Raw genomic sequence first — 19,186 nt, 5'->3', positions numbered from 1 at the left:
GGTCCCAGTCCTGGCCACATGACTGGCCTTGACCAATGGGATGCCCGTAAGTGTGCAGCAAGGGAAGGCTGAAGAAGCGTGTGCACCCCGGGCACTCAAGCACCAGGAGGCGCCTGCGCTGGCCCGCCAGAGTCCACATGGAGGACTAGACACTCCCCGCAACACCAGGCAGCGCTGGTCAAGGGCCAGACGCGAGGCTACCTCAGAATCCCGGACCCCATCAAGAACCACGGATGGCCCCCACGGGAGCCCGGCAAAACGGCCTGGCCAAGTCCAGCCCAAACTGCAGAACTGTAAGCAGGCAGATGACTGGTGTCATAAGCTGCTAAGCTCGGGGACAGTTTGTCACGCAGCAGTAGCTGACTGCCGCAACAGGCATCACCGTATGTAGTGAGGTCCTCTTTGCCGCTAATGAACCACTGTGACAGAAGGGAACAGCAGAGACCAGGGTGGGGAGGGACTTGCTCAGGGTCACACGGCAGGTCACCAGTAGAAAGAGGATTCCGGAGCCGGGTGGATAACTGCCATGCTGGGCTCTGCCTGAGACAGTGGGTAAAGCAAGCAAGCGGCACATGGAGGGTAGCGAAAATGGCGCTCTGCTCTTCTTGAAGGGCAGGGGCCCTTGGGATCCAGACAGGGTCTGTGGCCTGGATGAGAAGCAGGAAGACGACAGAGAGCACCAGGGAGACAGGCTGACGACGGCCCTGCGCAGCAGAGCGCACCAGGTGCCCCTACCCTCTAGCTTCCCACAAACGAAGCCCAGGGAGAAAACCCCAGTGGTCAGTCAAGCAGGTCCCTCCTCAGATGCTGAGGGGATGGGTTAGTTAAGAGCTCGGAGCAGAGGGGCTCCAGGTCCACTTGGCACTGACCTGGGTCAGAGGGGCCGAAGCACCTCCAAGTCTCTTCCGGGATCAGGCTGAGGAGGGTGGGAGCGGTTCCTCGGGGCTGGAACAAAACACGTGCAGCGTCTGTGAGGCTGAGGTCCAAGGCCCTGAGCCGTGCTTGGCTAGACTGGATTGCACACTGGGGTCACGCTCCAGTCTCCCAGCACTCCTGGCCTGAGCCTTCAGGGTATCCTTTGTAAAAATAGGACCAGCTACCCACTTCAGAGGTTGCAGCTGGGTCTCATGTAGGTCTGGGAGCTTCAGATCCCTGGGGCTTGCGAAGAGAGGCAAGAGGGGGTGAATGGCTACTACACAGCTGCTGCTACTGTTCTTTCAGGGGCACAAGCAGGGCTTCTGGAAGCAGCTGGGCAACGGAGCTGAAAGCAGGAGCTATCGGTTTTGTGGCCTTGCTGTGGTGGTGGTGGTGGGGGGGTACTGTGCAAAGCTTGCTGCAGTGAACTCCAGTCCCAGTGGCTGTCACCCACCCGAGGCAGAGAAGCCAGGTGGTGATTTGGTGAACCCCCAAGAACCCCGCTCATGCTACCCTCAGAGGGCAGGTCACTGCACATCCCTTCTTACACATATGCGAGGCTTTTTCGGTTTTGGCAGTTCTTGGGTCTGTTATCACACCCAGCAACATAAAGGGGTTTTCTTCCTTTCTAAAGCCTTGTGGGGGACACGCATGCCAGGACCCCATACTGCAGGAGTCAGACCCATCTCAAGGCTGAGTGACAGCTTACAGCAGGTGCTGCTACAGCCACCCTTGGGTCGCTAAGCTGTGTTTGACTCTTCTCGACCCTATAGCCCACCAGGCGCCTCTGTCCATGGAGTACTCCCGTACTCCAGTCAGGAATACTGGAGTGGTTGCCACTGCCTACTCCAGAGGATTTTCCCGACTCAGGGATCAAATCCGCGTCTCCTGCTTGGTAGATGGATTCTTTACAACCGAGCCACCTGGGAAGTGGTACAGCAGGTACATGGGTGTTCAAACGCATGTTTATTAAGCTGTAATGAAAACAAAACCAAACAGAGCTCCTCCTCCGCCTTGTGTAAGGACTGTAAGCACTTTTCACTCTTGGACCACCTGGTCATCGGCTCAAAGCCTCTTTCAGCTCTGGGCACCCTCCCTGCTGCCCTCGAGGTCCCTGCCCACCTCCCTAGCCTCGTCTCCCCACCTGCACCCACTCCACTTACAACTGCCTTGGATGTTCCTCCAACACCTCCAGCTCACCAGGCCCAGGGTCTCTGTCCCGCCCCGCCACACCCAACACCCACTCATGGTCACCTTTGTCTGCGTTTTGTTCAAGCTTCTGTTTACATCTCTGCTGCCTCCTCAGAGGGGGCCCCCTTCTCCTCCTTCACACGTATCTGAAATGTTCTTGTCTGTCCTGTGTCTGCCTGGTTGCCATGTGCCTCTCCGTGAGGCTGCGAGCAAACCTGTCTCGGTCACTGCCGTGCCCCCAGCACCCAGCCCAAGCACACAGCAGCGCGCAGGAGCTGGGGGCGGACTGACTCAACTCCCGCTACAGATAGCAAAGGACAAGAGGAAGTCACCAGCCACTGCGAGACCAGGAAAGGGCGTTGTTTAAGGAGCGAGAAGGCGCAGTTCCTGGCTGAGCAGCGAAGGCCCTTGCAGCAAGGAGGCTGAGGGCAGCAGGGGCGGGCGGTCCCAGCAGCTACCTGTGGCCCTGGGCCGTGGCGTTCATGTGGTCCCGGATGCTGATGGCCTGTTTGAGGAGACCCTCCACGCTGCGGAAGTAGACGCTGCTGTCGACAAGGTTCTTCACGGCACTGCAACGGGAGGGGGACCCAGTCAGCGGCATCAGACCAGACCAGTGGGCACCTGCAACCAGACCTCAGCGGGCGCCTGCACTGGCCCAGGGGTTTGTCCAGCTGCCGGGGGTTCCGTGGGCCTCCGAGGGCTCACTGTGTGCTTAGAGTTTTCATTTCCCTATGGACCAGATGGCAAGATACAACCTTTGCTTGATGGCTGCTAGACTATTTAATGCTTTGAAGGAGCTATAAGCATTCAAAGATGACCTCAAAAATAACATGCTTTGGACTTCCCTGGTGGTACAGGGGATAAGAACCTGCCTGCCAGCGCAGGGGACGTGGATTGGATCTCTGGTCCGAGAAGATCCCACATGCCTTGGAACAACTAAGCATGCACACCGCAACTGCTTGCAGAGGCACTCTAGGGGCCGCGTGCCAGAACTCCTGAAGCCCACGCGCCCTAGAGCCCGTGCTCTGCGACGAGAGAAGCCAGCACAGGGAGGAGCCTGAGCACCCCGACCAGAGGGCAGCCCCCACTCTTCGCAACTGGAGAAAGCCCGCATGCACAGCAAAGCCCTCGTGTAACCAAAGATGACATCAGTCCAGTTCAGGTGCTCAGTCGTGTCCGACTCTTTGTGACCCCGTGGACTGCAGCACGCCAGGCTTCCCTGTCCTTCACCAACTCCCGGAGTTTGCTCAAACTCATGTTCATCGAGTTGGTGATGCCATCCAACCATCTCATCCTCTGTCGTCCCCATCTCCTCCTGCCCTCAATCTTTCCCAGCATCAGGGTCAGGTCTCTTCCAATGAGTCAGTTCTTCGCATCAGGTGGCCAAAGTATTGGAGCCTCAGCTTCACCATCAGTCCTTCCAATGAATATTCAGGACTGATTTCCTTTAGAAATCCAAGGGACTCTCAAGAGTCTTCCCCAACATCACAGTTCACAAGCATAAATTCTTCAGCACTCAGCTTTCATTTTGTAAAATATCATGCTTTCCTTTCAGGTAACCTATTCCTCCCTCTGAGGGAAGCTAGTCAGCCGGACTGTGAACAGCGCTAAAAGTGTGTTTAGACTCAGCACCATTAGGGAGGCACTACTGCAAAGCTGTGCTAAGCTCTGATGTTGCTGCAACATTGATGCATGTCTAATAAAAATGTTGTTTCTAACAGCACTACAGGAAATATTCACCTAACCTCTTGGGGCATCGCTAAGGCCAGAAAGTTGCCTGTGCAATGACACCTGCAGTAAAAATAAAAGGGTTGTTTCCAAGTCCTTCTATTAAAGACAAAGAAGTCACTCCCATTTATTATCAGTCAAGGACCTGCTTGGAAATGGCCATGAGATCAAAGGTGGGGAGCGCTGGCTGAAACCCAGACTGTCCATTTGCTCATCTGACACCACCAAATGCAGTCAGCTTTCCTAGTATCTGTCAACTTCGATAAAAAGCTGTCTAACACAAGTTCACCACTGGCCCAACCAACAGACCACACAGTATCTTCTTCCAGATTCACACCAACCATTAACACTGCGTAAGGCATTTTAAACCAAAAGGGCGCTTTCATGTCCATAGGAAACAGTCTATCAGCATTAGAGAAATTTGCATCTCACTAAAGAGAAGTGCTCAGAGTTCAGAGCAGACTGGCCCCCTGCCTACCACAAGGCAGTCCAATGGAACATTCTGGAACATGATGGACACATTCTTTATCCACTGAGATGGCTGTTAAGCACTTGAAGTGTGGCTCGTGAGACTGAGGAGCTGAATCTTTTTGTTTTATTTCATTTTAATTCATTAAAATGTAAGTGTAAACAGCCAACCAGGGTCCAAACTCCTGCAATGGGCAGGACAGCTAGAGGAACTAGGAGAAAATACAGGCTTTGATCTGTTCTTCCTTAAACCTAGGCCTTTAAAAAAAAAATTGTTTTTATTTGGCTCTGCTAGGTCTAAAGTTGTGGCACACAGGATCCTTAATTGCAACATCCAAATTCTTAGTTGTGACACATGAGAGCTAACTCCCGGATCAGGGATCAAACCCGGCCTGCTGCATTGGGAGCTTGAATTCTTAGCCACTAGACCACCTGGGAAGTCCCACATCTGAGCCAAAAGGTTCTTGGCGGACCAGGAACTATTTAGTAGCTGCAAGAAGAACTCCCTTATCTTTTCTACTCTTCCTGGAGCTGAGAAGAATGTTTGTGACCACAATCCCCAGGAAGATGCCATCAGTCTGGATCATCCTCCAGCCCCAGCAGAGGGGTCAAGGCTGGTGATGGTAGAACTCCCAGCAACAGGACTTCCTGTCAAGGAACTTCAACTACACAACAGAAACAGGCAGGCAGATCCCACAGTGCCACGGACAAGGACTGCTGGGGAGTGTCTAGCCTCCACCAAAACAACCTACAGCCCGCACTAGGAGCAAACAGCACTCCTAAGCCACCAACTCCTGAAGCAGACGGAGCAGGCCCGGACGTGAAACACAGTCGTGGGGAGCCAGAGCAGCAGAGGAGGCAGGTGGGCAAGGCTGCAATAACGGGGAGAAACACCAACTGCTGCTTTTTATTATCGGGTGCATCTTTCACTTGGGGTTAGAAATTCTGGGTATTTAGAGAAAGGTCAGCAAACTAGAAAACACAAATAATAAATGGTATATTCATGGTCACAGAAACTTTATTCACAGCAGCTAAAACATGGAAGCAACCCAAATGTCCAAGAGATGAATGGATAAACAAAATGTGATCCGTCTATAGGCTGGAATAGTATTCAGCCCTAAAAAGGAAGGAAATTCAGACACAGGCTACAGCGTGGATGAACCTTGAAGATACTATGCCAAATGAAAGAGGACAGTCACAAAAAGACAAAATATATATATACATATGATCCCATTGTGAGGTCCCTTGAACAGTCAGATTTTTAGACAGAAAGAAGAATGGCAGGAGCCAGGGATGGGGGTGGTGAACGGGGAGCTCATGTTTAACAGGGACAGTTTCAGCTTTGCAAGATGGAAAGAACTCAGGAGGTGAGTGGTGGGGATAGCTGCACAGCATTATGATCATATTTCATACTGAGTTGTCCACTTAAAAATGGTTAAGATGATAAATTTTACTTACATGCCTCTTACAACAATATAAAAAATTAGAAAGAAATAAAAATTAAAATAAACAGTATTGTGTTTGGGCACTACCCCCGGCTGCCATCCACCCCACCAGCCAGTCTGTGGTCCTGACTGTGGGTGGGAAACACTGGCCTCTTGAGGCACCTCCTGGAATCCTTACGACCCCCTCCTGTGACAGATGGCGGGGGCTGCTGAGGACGAGGAAGAAGCCTGACCGAGACGCGTGAGGATGGGTCAAAAGTGAGAAGCCCGGGTCTGGGCTGGAACTCTGCGCTGCGGCCAGCTGAGCCGAGCTCCACCTGCCCCTACTCAGGCGGGCTTGGCAGGCCAGGGCTCAGCAGGCAGCTGACGGCGGAGGTGCCCCTGAACACCTGAGCCACTGTGGGGCGACGCGGGCGGTGCTCAGGGCGGTGCTCACCTGCAGGCGTACTCCACGGTGTAAATGGCTCCCTGGCTCTGCTCCTCCCACCGCTGCATGTCAGCCTGTGGAGGGTGGGGAGCTGTGAGCAGGGCTGGCTGTTACCGCCTTCCTCCCAGTTCTCTGGAATGGAGCACCCGAACGCCAATCACCACGGCTGCAGAGACCCGCCCCCTCCAGCCCCAATCTTTCCTCCGGCAATCCCGCCCCTCCTCAGCTTTCTTTCTGTGAGCACATGACAGCTACGCCTCAGGACCTTTGCGCAGGCTGTTCCCTCTGCCTGGTGCATCCTTCACTTGGGTCCTCCTGTGGCTGCCTCCTTCTCACCACATGGGTCACAGCAGACGCAGCACCTTCTTCTTCTTCCAAATCCACCCCAGAAGTATCCGTCCAGCCCCAAGCTGGGTCAGTGGCCATGCACCTCCCTGCTCGTATCCCAGCCTTGACTCCTGCACCAACAGCCCCTGCTCCACCTAGCAGGCCGGAGCTCCCAAGGCGCAGACCCTGGGAGAGGTCATCGCTAGGGCAGGACACTCACCTTATGCTGGGCCAGCTCAGGCAGAGAGCGGCGCACATGCTCCTGCAGCCGGTACAGGGCCACAGACGGCTCGTTGGCCAGGACGTAGACGCTCTCAGTGAATTTGTCAGTAACTGGGTCCAGGATGGACAGTTGACAACGTGGGGCCCGTGGGGAGCGGGGAGAGGGTTGACGGGGGATCAAAGAGACAAAGCATTAGATTCCTGATTGCTCAGCCTGTGAGTCCACCCAGAGGAGACGAGCGCCCAGCATCCCTCCCAGCCCTGGTGATGGGCTGCAGATGGTCACAGCACGGCCAAACTCCATCTGGGAGTCACAGAAGGGCCTCAATCTTGATGACGTGAACGTATCCAGTGAAGTCATGGTCCTTCCTTTCCTAAACCTACTTGCTTGTTGCTACCCACTCAGATCCACTCACATTTCATTTACCTGTGACAAAATCAGAGATTCTTCTTCAGATACCCACTGGCAACTGGACCCAAAAGTGCCTACAAGTTTACATGGGGCTCTAGGCCATGACTGACCACTGAGGGGGAGGAAAGCCCATGACCCATGCTGAGTGTCCGAACAACTCAGAGGTGCGACTCGTCCCCGTAAGCTGCCCTGTGGGAATGGACCGTAGCTCCCCTCTGCAGGATTCCACCTGAGGTCGCTGCTTGCTCAGCCTCCTCCGCAACCCTGTCCTGTTTCCCCCTCTCCTCTGTGGGGCTCTCTTAGTAAGTTAATTAGAGATGACTCCTCGTCTCAGGGTCTGCCTCAAAAACAGCAGCCAAATGGTGGTCCCTACCCTTCCTACCCCATCAATGAGCAGCTCCTGCTTGTTCGGTCACAAAACAAAGCCCCAAACTCACCCACTTCTACCACCGCACTGCCCTTACTGGTCCAGGCATAGCCGTCACTCACCTAGATCCCAAACTTAGCTGCTCCCTGCTCCCCTTCCAGCCAACAATCCAATCCTCACAAAACAGACAAGATGAGCTCCTACTAAACATATCAGATAGGTCTCTCCCTTGGTTGAAATGCTCCGGTGATGCCCATCAGCCAGAGAATTAAATCTGCCTTGCTTCACGTGGCCCAGAAGGCTCTGCATGTTCTGCTTGCTCTTCCCATGCCCCCACCACCGCCAGCCTGGCCCTCTGCCCCAGGCACAATGGCTCATGGCTGTGCCATGGACATTCAGCACTCTCCACAAGAACTTTCTGAGATGATGGAGGGGTTCTATAATCTATACTGCCCAATATGGCAGTCACTAGTGACTAATGAGCACCTGAAATGTGACTCAGAAACCGAATTTTAAATTTCCCCTAATTTTAATTCATTTAAATTTGAATAAATGTGACTAGCGTCGCAGCACAGCTCTGAACACGGCCACCTCAAGCCCTTTGTACTTGATCCTGTCAACGACACTGCCTCCATCCCCCACCTCTCATTGCCCTTCATCCCTCATGTCTCAGCTCAAGCGTCACCTCCTGGCCTTCCCTAATCACCAAGCTTAATCAGATGTCCCTTCAACCTCACCCTCAACCTCAGTCAGAACTTATTCATTTCCCTTATACTTAAATTCTTATTCTTTTTTTAAAATTTTACATTGGAGTATAGTTGACTTCCAATGTTTTGTTAGTTTCAGTCATAAAAATTCTCATTCTTTATTACATTATGTTTATCTAAAACTTGGGATTTGTGAGGGCAGGAGTATCTCTGAGCCTCAGTTTTCTCATCTGGAAAAATAGGAGGATAACAGAACCCACGTCAAGCTTTGCCTCAGAGATGGACCCCATCCCACTGCCCAAGACAGTGTAGTTAGTGACGGAGAACCTATTGGTGTCTGGGAGTCAAGGGAGGCTGTGCTTGAGACTGTCCAATTTGGGTGTGCCCAGCTCACCACTGTGCCCTGACTCAGGCAGAGCCAAGCCTGCCACCTCCAAACTGTATGTCCTCTTACCCTCTTAGGGCTCCTCCTTTTGAAAATGAACACAGTGGTAATAGCTTACGCCTCACAGTGCCTGGAAAATCCTATGGACAGAGGAGCCTGGTGGGCTGCAGTCCATGGGGTCGCTAAGAGTCGGACACGACTGAACGACTTCACTTTCACCTTTCACTTTCATGCACTGGAGAAGGAAATGGCAACCCACTCCAGTGTTCTTGCCTGGAGAATCCCAGGGACGGGGGAGCCTGGTGGGCTGCCGTCGATGGGGTCGCACAGAGTTGGACACGACTGAAGTGACTTAGAAGCACAGTGCTGTTTTGAAGGATGTGGAATTAAATGTATTTGTGACGTGTAAATAATTCATTAGCAATAATGTATGTAACAAATTAACGACACTGACACTTTAAAAATAGCTTGTGGTATTGTAACTTGTAACTATGTGATTTACAAATATGTACACATATCCAACTGGAGAAGGGCACAGCAACCCACTTCAGTATCCTTGCCTGGAGAATCCCATGGACAGAGGAGCCTGGTGGGCTTACAGTCCATGTGATCCCGAAGAGTCGGACACGACTTAGCGGCTGAACAAAACAAATATATACAAACGCTTAAATACAAAGGAAACATTACCCACAACTGCCACGCCCCTGGCATTCTTCCAGTGTTTTACATATTAACATATCAGGTTACTGAATTCTCAAAATTTTATGGGGGGAGGCAAGGGGACTATTATACACCCCATTTTACAGATGACAAAACCGAGGCCGAGTGTCTAAAGGTTTCAAAACTAGTCAGCGTTTGAGCCGGGATTTCTTGGCAATTCAATCACTGCCCCCAAACGCTCCCTCAGCGCCGTGGCCCCCTGTCACCCGCTTCAGATCGCCCTTCTACGAGTCCTTGGCCCCTCCGCCCCGCCCCGCGTGGGGCCCCACACCACCTTTCTTCCCCTTGAGCTGCATCTCGGGTTCTTCCATAGTAGCCACGGCCCTATTCCGAGGACCGGAACCGGAAGTCTGGGGTGAACACAACTGCCTAAACTTTCCCTGCGAAACTAGACACCGCGCTTATCCAGTTCCGGTACTAATTGGTCTTCCCTTCTAAATTCTTAGCCAACCCAGACAGAACGGCCGTGAGTGAGAGACTGGGGAAAGAGGCAATCCGGAGGTGAGTGAAGAGGGCCCGGAGACCCCCTGAAGCTCCAGGAGGGACGCTCAGGCGGAGGAGGGGCAAGGGCCCCCTCCTTTACCGAACCCCTTTTCCGGAGGCAGACAAACTGGGGAGATACTCCATGCACTTGTACCCCACTGCTGCCACCAAATCCCTGCAGACGCTCTTGAGCCCCCACGCGTGTACAGGAGATATTGTTACGGAAGGGCGCAGCAGTGGTGGAGACCCTCGCGCACCCCTATTAAAGAAACCCCGGCCCATCTGTCCGAAGGCGGAGCCGATTGGCTGAGTCAGGAAAAACGTGGGCGGAGTTAGGGGTGAGGCGCACGAGAGCCGAGAACTCGAGAGAGAGCCCTCTGTGGCCCCGCCCATCCCTCCCGACCCTACCAGGCTCCCTCCGGGGCGGCGGGGACGGGAATGCGCAGGCGCAATTGCATACTTCTTGCCCTGGCGGAAGCCATGGCCCTCCCCCAAGCCTTAAAGGGCCAGAAACCGCTCCTACTGCTCCAGCCTTTCCGCACTTTTGCGGGGGGCAGGGGTGCGCAGGCGCAGTGGGAGAACTCGGGGTGGGGGTAGCGGTCGCGTATCAAGTTGCTCTCGTCCCAGCAGAAGCAGGCAAAGCGCAGACGGTACAGGCTCCATCTTGCTGCCCCTTACATCAATTGGAAGAGAAAAGTTTGTGAGTTGCGCCCCCAAGTTTGGGGGTACCCTGACTTGCGGCGTCGGGTGACAGAGGAGGCTAGCTGGAGGTGAGTGGACCTTGATGGATTGGCTTGGGAGGGGCGGGTGGGATGCAGCCAATCACATCTTTGTTGAGCCCTCGCTCATTCTAGGGATTTCCCCCTCCCCCCAAAAAAACAATAGCAGACTTATTAAGATCTGTCCGGGTATCAGGCCTCCTGCTCAGATATTTACAGACATGATTTTTTTAGGCCTCATGTCCCTATTTTTTAAATGAGGAAACTGAGGCTTAGAGAAATTAAGTCAGATGCCCAAGCTTCCACAGCGTATAAAGTGGAGAGATTCAGACAGCTGACCCGAGCCAGGGTTTTTAAGCAATGCCTGTTGTGTGTGCTCTGGTGGTGGGGAGGAGTGGGTTCAAGAAGTCCAATTAAAACTGGACTCTGGTTTTAATTTTCTGGCTGAGTCTGAATGTATCCACCCTTTCTGTGTAAGGCCAGGTATGTCAGCCAGTGCCTACTCAATGAGTTGTTGATAATTATTGCCATCTCTCCCTGTTTGGCCCTTCCACCAGCTTTCCCCATGGAGCACACCCAGCCTGCCGAGGATCTCAGCCTGACCCAGCAGCCTTCAACCCCAGAATTTGGGGACCCCGAAGACCCCAGGGACGAGGCCCCTGATGGCTCAGACACTGTGGTCCTCAGTCTCTTCCCCTGTACCCCAGAGCCTGGGAATCCTGAGTCAGATGCTGGCAGCTCCTCACCTCAAGGTAGGATACTTCCTCTGCTTCTGGGATGCAAGAACGGTGGCATGTCAGGCCCAAGACGAGCCCTCTGTCTGTATGTCCCATCACCTTGAATGTGTCTTCCCTCTCCACCCTGTGAGGGATTGCTTAACTGTTTTGTTCTCTTTTTTTAATTGTGGTAAAATGCACATAACGTAAAATTAACCATTTTAACTGGAATTGCTTACAATTCAGTGGCAGTAAGTTACCATGGTGTGTCACTTCCACATCTTTGTAGTTCTAGAAAGCTTCCATCGCCCCAAAAGGAAAACCCCAGAGGTGTTGGCAGTCACTCCCACCCCCTTCTTCCAGCCCCTGGCAACCACAGTCCGCTTTCTGTCCCTATGCACTCGCCTGCTCTGGACATTCCCTATCAGTGGGCTCACGCGACATGTGGCCTTTTCTGTTTGGCTGCTCCTGCTCAGCGTGTCCCTAAGGCTCGCCTGCCTTGCGATGTGTGTCAGCGCTTCGTCCCTTTTATCGCTGAATAACCTTCCACAGCGTGGAAGGACCGTATTTACTTTATTCATTCATCCCTTGATGGACATTTGGGTTGTTCCTCTTTTAGTGAGTGAATAGTGCTGCTGTGAACATGCATGTACAATTTTTGTCTGAACACGTGATTTCAACTCTTTGAGGGGGTACCACGCTAGGTCGGATGATAATTCTGTGTGACTTGTTGAGGATCCAAGGATTTCTTTGACGGGAATCTTTTGAGAGTGTCTTGCTCAGTCCCCCCAGGGCCTTTGCCCCTGCAGTTCCCTCTGTGTGAAACGCTCTTCCTGCACCTGTCCCCGGGTTTCTTCAACCTGCCAAGCTCACAGCTGGGCCTCTTTAGAGTGGTCCTCGCTGACGAATTTCTCTGAAAGGGACTCACGCCCTGCCCTTCCTTCTTTCTGCCCCTCTTCCACCTGCTTTTCATTTCTCCTGAGCCCGTATTTCAGCTTAAGCTTTCATTTTCTGTTTCTGACTCCCTGGCTTGTCCATGGGCCCTTGAGGGCAGGGACTTTGTGCAGAACCTCGCCAGGATGGAGGAGAAATACACACCCTGGGCATCTGAGAGGGTGGAGTGAGTGAATAGTGGAGCCAGGCACAGCCTCTGGTAATTCCAAGCCCTCAGCTGCTGCTGCTGCTGAGTCACTTCAGTCGTGTCCAACTCTGCACAACCCCATAGATGGCAGCCCACCAGGCTCCCCCATTCCTGAGATTCTCCAGGCAAGAACACTGGAGTGGGTTGCCATTTCCTTCTCCAATGCATGAAAGTGAAAAGTGAAAGTGAAGTCTCTCAGTAGTGTCCAATTCAGCGACCCCATGGACTGCAGCCTACCGGGCTCCTCCGTCCATGGGATTTTCCAGGCAAGAGTACTGGAGTGCATTGCTATTGCCTTCTCCGCCAAGCCTCCAGGGTCTGGCCTTAAAACCCAAGACATACTGAGGGGAAACTGAAGCCCTCTCTCTCCCAGCAGGCAGCTCCCTGAAGCATTCAACGACCCTCACCAACCGGCAGCGGGGCAATGAGGTCTCAGCCCTGCCAGCAACCTTGGACTGTGAGTGGTCCCCGGGACGAGAGAAGTGGCGGGGTGGCAGGGGTGAGAGGAGCAACTTTGGACAGGGATGGGACGGGTGAGGACTCTGCCTCTCTTTGGCCCCCAGCCCTGTCCATCCACCAGCTCGCAGCGCAAGGGGAGCTGAGCCAACTGAAGGAGCATCTGAGGAAAGGTGTGTGTCCACACGCGTGTGCCAGTGTGTCCATGCCCACACGCGTGCGCCAGTGTGGCCTCACCTGCTGGTGTGTGCGTGTGGCTGCTGACATGGCCTGAGCCTCCACGTGTGCGCCTGTCTGCACATGTGCCTGCACGTGTCCACGTGTGCCATCCATACGCATGCCTCCCTGCCCACACCTGACCCCAGCCGCCCACCCCGTCCCCGGTTCTGCAGCCTGCGGAGAGTGGGCAGGGGTACATCCCAGTGGTACCACCCCCCTCCTGCCAGGCGACAACCTCATCAACAAGCCGGACGAGCGCGGCTTCACCCCCCTCATCTGGGCCTCTGCCTTTGGAGAGATCGAGACTGTCCGCTTCTTGCTCGAGTGGGTGCGTCCCAGCCCAGCTGGGGGCTTCCTGAGGACTGGAGGGCGGGCAGCGGTTTCAGCTGAGTCTGCTGGGGCCGTGTCTGTAGGATGGCGCTAACACGGGGGCCCAAGATTGCAGAAGCTGCCCCACCCCTCCCTCTGCCCTGGCTCTGCCACTGCCCACTCTGCTCTTCCCAGGGTGCCGACCCCCACATCCTGGCCAAGGAGCGGGAGAGTGCCCTGTCACTGGCCAGCACCGGTGGCTACACGGACATCGTGGGGCTTCTGCTGGAACGTGACGTGGACATCAACATCTATGACTGGGTGAGGCGCCACCTACTGGCCCTGGGCACCTCACAGGGTACCAAGTCTGTTAGGGGTGCTGAGACTCATCCCCAGGCCTCATAGAGCTCCCAGGTTGTTTTTTTTTTTTTTTTTTGAGGGGTTTAGCTGACACATAAACAGCTCAGATATAGTAAACAGAGCCGAGGCCGCCTGTAGAACCAAGGGAAGTCAGGGTGGGCTTCCTGGAAGAAGCAGTATCTAAGCTGAGATCCAAGGAAGAAGCTAGATGGGCCAAGTGACAAACAGGAGGAGGAACCACATTAAATTGGAAGGTGGGGGGGGGGGGGGGTCATGAAGAATCTGGGAAAGATGGTGTCGGTTGTCCTCTACCCGTTTGTGACAGAATGGAGGGACGCCACTGCTGTATGCCGTGCGTGGGAACCATGTGAAGTGTGTGGAGGCCTTGCTGGGTGAGTGGAGTAGAGGCTGGCCCTTCAGGAATCCTGACAGCCAGGGAGGGGTCTGAGCTGTCTGAACTGCTCTTAGGATGGGTAAGAGGTTTTTCCTGGAGGACTGAGGTGAGGACAGGAGGTGGCAGGAACAGCAAGGTGGCCGACTGGGTTGAGCACCCACACTCTGCATACCTCAGAGACCCTAGAGGTGGAGATTCCAGTGGCCACACTCATCAAGTCAGGCTCTTGTCCAGGGCCACACAGCTACCAGCAGACCCGTGGCTGCGTGGTGGGTAGTCCTTGCACCTCCGCGCCCCACCCAGGCTCCTGGTCCCCAGCCCAGCTTCCTCTGCAGCACCTGTTCTGCTTTGCAGCCCGAGGAGCCGATCTCACCACTGAGGCAGACTCCGGCTACACCCCAATGGACCTCGCCGTGGCCTTGGGATATCGGAAAGGTTGGCCTGAGACACTTGGAGGCAGTGTCAGGATGCTGTAGGTGGGATAATCCACAGCAGGGTGCATGGGACATCCCTTTTGGATGTCAGATGCTAGCAGCGAAAGTGTTCATGGTAGCAGACATCAGGTGCTGGTGTATACTTGGCCTGGGCATGTACTAGTCCCAGCTCTCGGGGCTCCGCATGTTCTGGGGCAGGAGGCCGATGTGCGTCAGCAACAGGGGCCGTAATGGAGGGACGTGCAGGCACTGAGAGGTCTAAAGGGGGCCCCGATGGGGCGAGGATACCAGGAGGGCCACAGTGCGCATGGCCGTGGAGACCAGCCCTTCCATGGCAGGAAGTAGATGTGAACAGGGGCTGGAGACAGACCCCAGTTTGACTCCCTACTTCAGAAAATGGGGAGATCCTAACAGAACTAACCCCTGGGGTTATGCGGGGTGGTGCATGGGAAATATCCAATTCTATCCTTCCTTGATGGAGTTTTAGTCCATTTGAAACAAATAATTTCTCACAGTCCCTCTCAACTTTAAAAGTTCCAGTTTGTCAATTTTGTTGGGTAAGGAATATTTTTATAACTGAAAACCCTCCAAAAATGCATTTTTACAAACTTCAGGGAAATTGAGGTTCCTAAAGCCTCTGTCTTCCTAGCTATTCTCTGGCAAGGATCTGATCTCCTTGAGGAGGAAATGGGTCCTCCATCCAGGCCCCAGGGCTGAGGGCCCTGCTCATACCCTGAGGGGAAGGTACAGGTTGGCCTGGGCCTTTGCAGCCACCGTTCAGTTCATGGCCCACCTCTTCCCTGTTCTGCTTCCAGTGCAACAGGTGATCGAGAACCACATCCTTAAACTCTTCCAGAGCAACCTGGTGCCTGCCGACCCCGAGTAGACACTGCCCACCAGAGACTCAAGACACTCAGGGAACAAAATGGTTGACCCAGAGCTGGGGGAACCCAGAACCGGCTTCAAAGGCAGCTCCTGGACAGACGGTGGGAGGGGGCCCTTTCCTAGAGGAACCAATAAACCTTCTGTGCAGAACTTGAAGGGCTTTGCTGTGCTTCCTGGAGGGCTTCCGGGAGGAGGCAGCCACCCAGCAGCCTCACACCTTCTTCCCTAGCACACGTAGGTGATAGATGACCACTCGGCCAAAGAAATCAGTGGTGTCCTCAAATGTCACCTTCAGCCGGTCCACCTCAGCAGGTGGCACTGGGAAGGTGTAAGCAGAACAGTCAAGGGAAACAGATTTCTTTATCTTTTCCCACCTGCCAGCCCCACCTCAGATACATCCACCGTGCTGGGTGACCCAGCACTCTGTTGGTCCCTCAGAAGCTCTCACACAGAACAGGCTGTTATGAGCCCATTTTACAGCTGAACCAGTGGAGACCTAGAGGCCACTTGCCCAAGGTCACACGCCAGGGCCTACAGCTTTCAGAGGCACAGATCATCCCACCCAGCGGCTGAAACAGGATATCTGAAGTGAGTTGTTGTCCTCAGGATAAAAATCCACAATCTTGCTAAGAGCCTCACTCCCCAGAGAACCTGCAGCAGAGAAAGAAGCAGTGAGGCCAGAGAGCCCTCTCTAGTCCCCCACTTTCCAGGGTTTTCCAGTACCTTCCAGGCGGCCCTGGCGACTGGAGAAGCCCCCCTGGAACTGGATCTGCAGCTGGGAGACACAGATGCACTGGGGAAACTCCAGTGTTACCCACTGGGAAGGACCCTGGAAGCAGACAGAAAAGGAAAGGCCCATGAGCACTTCAGACTCAGCCCTGCTATGCTTGTCTCTCTCATTCACACACTCCGTGAGGGGTGGGGAGCACAGTGTGAGCACAGGTTCCCTTCCTGGCCAACCTGCCCAGCTGGGGAGCCCCCAAATTCTCAGGGGACACTAGACCCCTAATTCATTCATTCATTCTTTTGGCGGTGCAGCACAGCTTGTAGGATCTTAGTTCCAAAATCAGGGGTTGAACCCATACGCTCAGCAGGGAAATCACAGTCTCAACTACTGGCCCAACAGGGAATCTCTTAGACTTCCCGCCCTGATTCTGATTCACACCAGGGATGGAGAGTCCAGGGAGAGGGTGCCTCACCTGGTCCGAGTTCCAACATGTCTCCTCGTCCTGGTCGAACAGATGCTTCTTGCCAAACTGCCTGGTGTTCCGATTCAGCACCGAACTCACCCTAAAGGCAGAGTCGCAGCGTGGAGCGGTGCTGAGCACCGTGGCGAGGGCTCGCCTACTCCCTGGCTCACCCCCTCCTCACCAGCGGTTCCCTCATTTCGGTCTGCCCCTTAGGGACTGCACTCCAGGCCAAGGGCCTCGTCCGCCACTGCCCGCCCCCGTTCACACCCCACCCCTGCCCGGGGCTCTCACCTGCTCACTGTCTCTGGACAAACCAAAGAGTGGGTCATCTCGGTTCCACGAGGCCTCGCAGGACTCCGAGCTGGGCTCAGTCCAGGTTGGAATCCAGGCAGCAAGAGCGCGACCCTGTTCACGCCTGAAAATCTCCGCGTCCTCACCTGTAGCGGGGCACAAGATCCGTCACTGGCCGGTCTCTCCAGGCCTAAATGTCGCCTTGACCAACCAACCCCTTGCTGGCAAAGCCTGGAGTTTCGGAGACACTGCTAACGACCCCAGGCCAGGCCTTTCACAGTGGGTCCAAGGAAAGTAAATAGGTTTCCTATCGGTTTAGGGAGCGGCCGCGCCTTCTCGGAGCCTCAGTTTCTCTCAAACTGCTTTCGGAACCAAAAGCAAGACCCGGAACCGCGTGAAAGCCGCGCAGCCGCGCACGGCCCGCACGCCCGGGGCGTGGTTTAACTTGCCCCGCCCCTCAGTGCCTGTCTCTTAAAGGGCCCTGATCGAGTGATTGCGGGCTTCCCTGCTGGCTCAGTGGCAGGAATCCTGCTTGCAATGCAGGAGACGTGGGAGACCTGAGTTCGATTCCTGGGTTGGAAAGAAAGAAATGGCAACCAATTCCAGTATTCGGGAAATCTCAGGGGCAGAAGAGCCTGGAACGGTACAGTCCAGGAGGTGGCAAAAGAGTCAGACATGACTTCCCTGGTTGCTCAGACGGTAAAGAATCACCTGCAATGAGGGAGGCCTGGGATCGATCCCTGGGTTGGGAAGATGCCCTGGAAAAGGGCATGGCAACCCACTCCAGTATTCTTGCCTGGAGAATCCCTATGGACAGAGTCCATGGCGGTTGACTGAGTGACCAAGAGCACAGCACAATGACCAACAACAAACTGAAGCTGGAGATGCTTACTAGAGGAGGAGCCTTCCTTCCCTAGGACTTCCCCAAGGTCAGCCCTACAAGGAGAAAGGCAGTGACATTTCCTACTTCGGTGGAAAACAAGGGGGCCATGGATTTCTACAAGCAAGTCTCTCGGATCTGGAGGGAAAATGCAGGTATCTAAAGCAAGTGTGTGCCTACTGTTGGGGGGGGGGGGGGAGCGGCGCTGTCCTTTGGTACCTGCGAGTGTAGAGCACTAGTTTTAGAGTGCAAGAGACTTCTTATAATGATGTCTTCCCACCAGTAGAATGAAGTCTGCTGAGTGCATTCCCTAACTGCAGAAGAATTCTTTACTGTCTGAGCCACCAGGGAAGTCTTGTCTGACTCTTTTGCAATCCCCTCCAGGCTCTTCTGTCCATGGGATTTCCCAGGCAAGAATACTGGAGTTGGTTGCCATTTCTTTCTCCAGGGGATCTTCCCAACCTAGGAATCGAACTCACATCTTCCATGTCTCCTGCATTGCAAGCAGGATTCTTCACCACTGAGCCACCAGGGAAGCCCACAAGCCTGGGAATCCCTGCACTTCACGGCCTCCCAGAGGCCAAAGGAAGGGTTGAGGAAGAAGCCATGATGCTGCGAGTACTGGGAGTCTTTATCAGCCTCGTGTGTCACCACTGGGACACGGAAGTCCTGGCCTCCAAATCTGTCTTCGTAGTAAATGCTGCCTGGGACAGGCTTCTTGGAGGAGGGGTAACGTGAGGTGGGTTTTGAAGGATGAACAGGAGTTTGCCAAACTGGATTATACAAAGCCATGGCTAAAGTTTTGGTTCACTGATTCAGTAAACAACTCCTGCCACTCCCTACTGCCCAGCCCTGTGATGAGTGATTCTGAGGACTATGAGAGGTCTCAGTTCCAGTCCCATATCTGAAGATCTCCCAATCTGGGGAAGAAAGAACTAGACACATATAATCCCAGCCCCACAGAACCAGAGCTGAGCCAGAGGGAGAGATAAGGCTGGGGAAGTAGAGGGTCTACCTGAGGGAGGGCTTCCTGGGAGAGGGGATATTGTGCCTGTACCTTATTGAGTGGGCAGGAATTCACCAAGGTGAGAAAAATTGGAGTGGGGAGGTGGATGGGCAGGCAGCATAAGCCTGGTTGAATAAAAAGACCATGAATTTGAATAAAATATGTGAGTCCAGATCCTGCTGGGCCTAACGCAGTCAAGAAAGGTGTTTGAGAAAGGCGGTATACCATCCAATCCGCGTGAATGGAGACTTCTGGACAGATCAGCCACTGGCAAGAGGCTGCAGTTCCTGGCTTTGACTGAATGGTCTGGGATCCAGCCCCTTTCTTCAAGGGCTAGGGGAATGGTCCTCCTGGCATCCTACTAGTGTCTGCCCAAGTCCACACCAGGA

At 54.1% G+C, this 19,186-nt stretch overlaps 3 protein-coding genes across 15 annotated transcripts; 1 reads left to right on the top strand and 2 right to left on the bottom strand.

Annotated features, from left to right (window-relative positions):
* Positions 1-869: 869 nt before the first annotated feature.
* Positions 870-10,081, bottom strand: BORCS8 (BLOC-1 related complex subunit 8). Its single transcript, XM_069588999.1, has 5 exons — positions 9,589-10,081; positions 6,722-6,834; positions 6,184-6,248; positions 2,565-2,675; positions 870-945 (listed from the first exon to the last, which is right to left on the bottom strand). Exons 1-5 carry the CDS (start codon positions 9,623-9,625, stop codon positions 912-914), a joined length of 360 nt encoding a protein of 119 aa, XP_069445100.1. The 5' UTR covers positions 9,626-10,081; the 3' UTR covers positions 870-911.
* On the top strand, positions 9,581-15,586 carry RFXANK (regulatory factor X associated ankyrin containing protein). 13 transcript variants are annotated; one of them, XM_069588986.1, is made up of 10 exons: positions 9,581-9,815; positions 10,428-10,567; positions 11,074-11,268; positions 12,747-12,830; positions 12,937-13,002; positions 13,276-13,376; positions 13,553-13,678; positions 14,043-14,109; positions 14,466-14,546; positions 15,361-15,586. In XM_069588986.1, exons 3-10 carry the CDS (start codon positions 11,082-11,084, stop codon positions 15,429-15,431), a joined length of 783 nt encoding a protein of 260 aa, XP_069445087.1. In that variant the 5' UTR covers positions 9,581-9,815; positions 10,428-10,567; positions 11,074-11,081; the 3' UTR covers positions 15,432-15,586. The 13 variants fall into 13 exon arrangements, 12 of the variants coding, with proteins under 12 accessions (XP_069445087.1, XP_069445090.1, XP_069445096.1 ...); XM_069588989.1 differs by having other exon boundaries at positions 9,648-9,815; positions 12,750-12,830; XM_069588995.1 differs by having other exon boundaries at positions 9,648-9,815; positions 12,750-12,830; positions 14,466-14,587.
* NR2C2AP (nuclear receptor 2C2 associated protein) lies at positions 15,094-17,368 on the bottom strand. The gene is made up of 5 exons (XM_069588997.1): positions 16,912-17,368; positions 16,630-16,720; positions 16,154-16,259; positions 16,014-16,081; positions 15,094-15,758 (listed from the first exon to the last, which is right to left on the bottom strand). The coding sequence occupies exons 1-5, from the start codon at positions 16,947-16,949 to the stop codon at positions 15,642-15,644; spliced, it is 420 nt and encodes a 139-aa protein (XP_069445098.1). The 5' UTR covers positions 16,950-17,368; the 3' UTR covers positions 15,094-15,641.
* Positions 17,369-19,186: the final 1,818 nt, after the last annotated feature.

This window comes from Ovis canadensis, chromosome 5, assembly GCF_042477335.2.
Source record: "Ovis canadensis isolate MfBH-ARS-UI-01 breed Bighorn chromosome 5, ARS-UI_OviCan_v2, whole genome shotgun sequence".
NCBI lineage: Eukaryota > Metazoa > Chordata > Mammalia > Artiodactyla > Bovidae > Ovis > Ovis canadensis.
This window is presented reverse-complemented; position numbering and strand designations above follow the sequence as displayed.